Source organism: Procambarus clarkii, chromosome 62, assembly GCF_040958095.1.
Source record: "Procambarus clarkii isolate CNS0578487 chromosome 62, FALCON_Pclarkii_2.0, whole genome shotgun sequence".
Lineage (NCBI taxonomy): Eukaryota > Metazoa > Arthropoda > Malacostraca > Decapoda > Cambaridae > Procambarus > Procambarus clarkii.
In genome coordinates, this window is record NC_091211.1 from 11652878 (window position 1) to 11659902 (window position 7025).

General features: G+C 33.5%; 1 protein-coding gene across 1 annotated transcript in view; it reads right to left on the reverse strand.

Annotated features, from left to right (window-relative positions):
- LOC138354323 (uncharacterized) overlaps nt 1-6300 on the reverse strand; it is a 26189-nt gene extending 19889 nt beyond the window's left edge. Inside the window, exon 1 of the mRNA XM_069308472.1 lies at nt 6230-6300. Within this exon, the coding sequence (XP_069164573.1) occupies nt 6230-6300 (71 nt within the window). The remainder of the gene's footprint in view (nt 1-6229) is intronic.
- Between the last annotated feature and the right edge of the window lie 725 nt (nt 6301-7025).

The following is a 7025-nucleotide window of genomic DNA, read 5'->3' on the forward strand; positions in this document are numbered from 1 at the left end:
AGTTTTACGAAACGCGCTCAAGTGTCACGTCAGACTAGAAATAAAAATGAATTTTGGAGAATTGATTTTTGAATTACCACCAACAGTGAAAAGAAATGTACGAAAGATCGAGAAAATTCATATTAGAATTGAATTTTCAATTCAACTCTGAAATTCAAATTCAATTCAGTTCTGAATTATATATATATATATATATATATATATATATATATATATATATATATATATATATATATATATATTATATATATATATATATATATTATATATATATATATATAATATAGTAGTGCATTATATATTATATATAATATAATATATATATGTACCTAGTAGCGTTCTGGCTACTAGGTACGACATATATATATATATTTATATATATATTGTGACGGTAAAGCGTTGGTATTCTGCCGTTTCAAAAGCTAGGGGCAGGGCCTCGTCACATTATAGAATAAAAAGATAAAAGCTGGAACTTTCGTCTGTGGTAAGGTAATGGGAAGACACACAAAACACAAGTAAATTTAACAATGAAATTTTAATTACTTTAGAAAAACAAGACATGAATAAAGTTAAGCACATAAAATATAAAAGACAAGTCAACAAACAAAATAATATGAATAATTACTGGCAAATGAAAAGTTACGTTAAGACAAGTGAGTTACAGTGATAGCAAAATAAATATGAATGGAGCTGGAATATTGGCTTCGAGCTGCCACCTCCCTTAGTACACGAAAACCAAGGCTTAGTCTACCAGCGAGAAATGTCAACTGCAAGGAGCACTGAGATATTCTGACAATACTGGGCCACTGCAGCCCAGACATCAAGTTGTGGCGGAGGGCAGGTGCGACGGGACACCAGCCAATCAGCGACAGGCAGGCAAAGGACAAGCAGTTTGCTGTTTACGGTGGCGGTAGCTAGCAGGTGTCACTGTGTGCTGGGTACGATTTGCTCTCTGGGCAAAACGTTTGGCTATACTTGCTGGACGTATCTTCTATATTATCTTTTGTTTTTACGTACTTTGTAGGGATGAGCAGGCTCAATCTCTCTTGAAAGAGATTATCGTCACAATATATATATATATATATATATATATATATATATATATATATATATATATATATATATATATAATAATTTTAAGATGAAAAGGAAAACCAGGGATATACAGAACATCTTGTTTCAGATTCTTTACTTTAAAATGCATAACGTTTCGAATACTTCTAGTATTCATCATCAGATCTAAAAGAAAAAACAGAAATCACAATCACATAACTAGTAAACAAAGAACTCATACTAAATATAATTGCCTATCAAAGAAAGGAAAATGCTTAAAAAACAAATCACTTAAGCGCACTTAAAGTGATCAATACAAATGAAACTTATTAACTGTCACATATATAAAAGCTAATTTAAAAATCCATTAGACTACAAGACGAAATTTATAACTACTAAAACAAACCATTCTATTAAACTTACGTGAAGTGATCAGAAGTGAAACTTGATACCTAACACATAGATACTAAACACTATAACAAATATTCATATAATGACTACAAATCTACAAAAAATGTATATAAAATACAAACAGAATAAACGACAATTATAAAGTACTAACCAAAATCTTATAAAAACTCAAATATTAAATAAAATTAAATACCAAAAAATTTATTATATATCCTAAATAAAAGATTATAATAATGTACAATGTCAAGACTAGAAATAAGTAAGAAAGGGCAAAGGCATGATAAACTAAACAAAATTATAATAAAATTGAACTACCAGAATGAACTATAAATCAATTTACAGGGCCTACTGTGCACTATACAGTGTACAATTGAACAGCTGAAAGGTTGCTATTTAACAGAGGCCGCAGCTCCTTTATATATAAGGATTCCATTACTCTCAAATCTGACTGGCCATTCATACAAGTGTCCAGAATTTTAAAATCAGATTCCAGCAGAGAATGATTAAACTCATAACAATGGTTTCTAATCTCCGAAAATGCTGGTTTAGACAATGGTAATCCAGTCCTAAAAGATAATCCCCGGTGCTCAAGTATCCTAATCTTAAAGTTCCGAATGGAACTCCCGATATATCCAGCATTACAGCTGGAACAATTATACATATATACGACATTTGAGCACAAGGGGGTAGGCACTTTATCTTTAAATTTAAAATAAGAGCCTATGGTATTTGTGTTGACAAAAATAAATCTAAAGTCTACTTGAGGATAACAATGCTGCAACAGTCTCCTCAAACGACTCCTTACAGAAAAACTAATAGTGCCATAAAATGGTAATTTAATATATTTAAGATCCCTTTCTATTGTAATAATCCTACACGTTGGGTGAAACTTCTTATTTAAGAAATTCCTTATAAAGGTATAAACCATATGCAAAGGATAACCATTATTTGAAAAAAATTTCACAAGAAAATTAATTTCTTTATCAAAGTTATTCCAATTTGAACATAAAACAAAGGCCCTATTCAGTAGAGTGTTAATTGCATTTTTCTTAAAAATATCAGGAACAAAAGAATTAAAATTTAAACCTAAACCAGTAAAATTTGGTTTCCTAAAAACATTAGTGTTGAACCCATTAAGGTTATTCACTTGTACATCAAGAAACGACAATGAATTGTCCACTTCACACTCTGCAGTAAAACGTATATTACTATGTTGTGCATTAAGATACTCTCTAAATTTCTCAATATGACATTGGTCCTTGAATAACAAAAAAGTGTCATCTACATATCTCCTGTACAAGACTGGTTTAAAGGCCAAAGGACAATTATCAAGCCAATTTATTTCATGAAAACTCAAAAAAGCATTAGCCAGTGCAGGACCTAGAGGAGACCCCATTGCTACTCCATCAATTTGTTTATAATATTTATTATTAAACATAAAGACGGAGTCTTTAACCGCTATTTCTAACAGCCGTCTGAATATTTTACTACAAAATCCAGACACTATATTAGTGTCAGCAAATAATTGATTCACACAGATATCAATGGTTTCCAACAAAGGAATATTAGTAAAAAGTGATTCAACATCGAAACTGGCCATTATAGTTGGGAACTCAAAATTTAAAGAGGAAAGTTCTTTTACAAAATCCTGAGAATTTCTCACAGAAAATTCATTATGCGTTAATGGTTCTAATAATGGAACCAGAAACTTTGCCAGTTTATAATTAAATCGCTGTCGCTGATAAAATAGGACGAATCGGTATACCTGTTTTATGAACTTTAGGTAACCCGTATAAGATGCCTGGCTTAGAGCCAGTTGCAAGTAATTTTGTATAATCAAAAAGAGAGTCTTTCAGACTTCTTGAAAGAAGATGCCTGGCTCTAAGCCAGGCATCTTATACGGGTTACCTAAAGTTCATAAAACAGGTATACCGATTCGTCCTATTTTATCAGCGATTGGCACTTTCAATTATAAACTGGCAAAGTTTCTGGTTCCATTATTAGAACCATTAACGCATAATGAATTTTCTGTGAGAAATTCTCAGGATTTTGTAGAAGAACTTTCCTCTTTAAATTTTGAGTTCCCAACTATAATGGCCAGTTTCAATGTTGAATCACTTTTTACTAATATTCCTTTGTTGGAAACCATTGATATCTGTGTGAATCAATTATTTGCTGACACTCACTTAGTGTCTGGATTTTGTAGTAAAATATTCAGACGGCTGTTAGAAATAGCGGTTAAAGACTCCGTCTTTATGTTTAATAATAAATATTATAAACAAATTGATGAAGTAGCAATGGGGTCTCCTTTAGGTCCTGCACTGGCTAATGCTTTTATGAGTTTTCATAAAATAAATTGGCTTGATAATTGTCCTTTGGCCTTTAAACCAGTCTTGTACAGGAGATAAGTAGATGACACTTTTTTGTTATTCAAGGACCAATGTCATATTGAAAAATTTAGAGAGTATCTTAATGCACAACATAGTAATATACGTTTTACTGCAGAGTGTGAAGTGGACAATTCATTGTCGTTTCTTGATGTACAAGTGAATAACCTTAATGGGTTCAACACTAATGTTTTTAGGAAACCAACTTTTACTGGTTTAGGTTTAAATTTTAATTCTTTTGTTCCTGATATTTTTAAGAAAAATGCAATTAACACTCTACTGATTAGGGCCTTTGTTTTATGTTCAAATTGGAATAACTTTGATAAAGAAATTAATTTTCTTGTGAAATTTTTTTCAAATAATGGTTATCCTTTGCATATGGTTTATACCTTTATAAGGAATTTCTTAAATAAGAAGTTTCACCCAACGTGTAGGATTACTACAGTAGAAAGGGATCTTAAATATATTAAATTACCATTTTATGGCACTATTAGTTTTTCTGTAAGGAGTCGTTTGAGGAGACTGTTGCAGCATTGTTATCCTCAAGTAGACTTTAGATTTATTTTTGTCAACACAAATACCATAGGCTCTTATTTTAAATTTAAAGATAAAGTGCCTACCCCCTTGTGCTCAAATGTCGTATATATGTATAATTGTTCCAGCTGTAATGCTGGATATATCGGGAGTTCCATTCGGAACTTTAAGATTAGGATACTTGAGCACCGGGGATTATCTTTTAGGACTGGATTACCATTGTCTAAACCAGCATTTTCGGAGATTAGAAACCATTGTTATGAGTTTAATCATTCACTGCTGGAATCTGATTTTAAAATTCTGGACACTTGTATGAATGGCCAGTCAGATTTGAGAGTAATGGAATCCTTATATATAAAGGAGCTGCGGCCTCTGTTAAATAGCATCCTTTCAGCTGTTCAATTGTACACTGTATAGTGCACAGTAGGCCCTGTAAATTGATTTATAGTTCATTCTGGTAGTTTAATTTTATTATAATTTTGTTTAGTTTATCATGCCTTTGCCCTTTCTTACTTATTTCAAGTCTTGACATTGTACATTATTATAATCTTTTATTTAGGATATATAATAAATTTTTTGGTATTTAATTTTATTTAATAATTGAGTTTTTATAAGATTTTGGTTAGTACACTATAATTGTCGTTTATTCTGTTTGTATTTTATATACATTTTTTGTAGATTTGTAGTCATTATATGAATATTTGTTATAGTGTTTAGTATCTATGTGTTAGGTATCAAGTTTCACTTCTGATCACTTCACGTAAGTTTAATAGAATGGTTTGTTTTAGTAGTTATAAATTTCGTCTTGTAGTCTAATGGATTTTTAAATTAGCTTTTATATATGTGACAGTTAATAAGTTTTATTTGTATTGATCACTTTAAGTGCGCTTAAGTGTTTTGTTTTTTAAGCATTTTCCTTTCTTTGATAGGCAATTATATTCAGTATGAGTTCTTTGTTTACTAGTTATTTGATTGTGATTTCTGTTTTTTCTTTTAGATCTGATGATGAATACTAGAAGTATTCGAAACGTTATGCATTTTAAAGTAAAGAATCTGAAACAAGATGTTCAGTATATCCCTGGTTCAGTATATCACTCGGATAGTTATCTTTTGTTCCTCACGTGTTGCCCCAAAGAATGAGGTGATTTGGTAAAATGCTATGCCCAAGATAACTATCCGAGTGCCGGCGGTGGGGTGGTTCAAATAGCCTCGGCTATCACCTCATTATGTCCGGTCGTGATGGTCAAGTGGATTAAGGCGTCTTGTACATACCAGATGCGTTGCTTCTGGGAGTATGGGTTCGAGTCACTTCTGGGGTGTGAGTTTTCAGTTGCATATGTCCTGGGGACCATTCAGGCTTGTTCGCATTTGTGTTCCTCACGTGTTGCCCCAAAGAATGAGGTGATTTGGTAAAATGCTATGCCCAAGATAACTATCCGAGTGCCGGCGGTGGGGTGGTTCAAATAGCCTCGGCTATCACCTCATTATGTCCGGTCGTGATGGTCAAGTGGATTAAGGCGTCTTGTACATACCAGATGCGTTGCTTCTGGGAGTATGGGTTCGAGTCACTTCTGGGGTGTGAGTTTTCAGTTGCATATGTCCTGGGGACCATTCAGGCTTGTTCGCATATATATATATATATATATTGTGACGATAATATCTTTCAAGAGAGATTGAGCCTGCTCTTCCCTACCTAAAGTTACGTTTATTCTACAAGTATAAGATGCTACATTCAAGATACGTCCACCAGTAGCACAAAACGTTTTCTTGGAGGCAAAACGCATCCAAGAAACCTCCAACTCCACACTCCCTCCATGCCAGCTCGTCATCAACCAGCCAACTACCCATCCCAGTCTGCCTGTTCCTGATTGGTGACTCGCTGACTGCACACCTTCACACTACACCTCAGCGCCATCTACCTGAGTCGATGTCTGAGCTTGAACCAGCCATTAACTTCAGAATATTCTTTGTGCTCTACGAGTTGACATCTCTCTCTGGCATACTAAGCTCTCTAGGCTCTGTATACTAAGGGAGGTCTCAGCCATAGCTAATATTCTCAGCACCTGATTTTTTTTCACTGTATATTTATATTATTGTAGAGAAAACTTCATCCCTATTAATCATTTATGTTATATTGTTTTTTGACTTGTTCATTTGCACTGTACATAAGCCAAGGGATTGTCTTTGTTGATATTTTGTTTTTTATATTAATTAAAGTTTCATTGTTCATACTTTGAGTTTTGCGTGTCTTCCCTTACTTTACCACAGACAACAGGCAAGCAGTCTATCTTTTTTTTTGTAGTGTGACCAAGCATTGACACCTGCCATTGGAGGACTGCCGAACATCTACACTCCAACACTTTCCCATCACATTTAATGGGGGCCTGTCTGGGAGCTTCACTCAGGTACTAGTACTAGAACATCAATTTGTGGTAAGCGTACTTGGCTTTGCTACAGTTGCTTTTCAATATTTTCATTACTTTTCATATTTATATGGTGCTGTGAGTATTGTGCATTCCGAGAGTAGCATATGGTGAGTGTGGGATAACTTTGGATTACGTGGTGACTGGAGGCCTCAGTCATTCTGTTAATTGATCATCCCTCCCTCAGTGTTGTTACTCGTGTTTAATACCTTTTGTC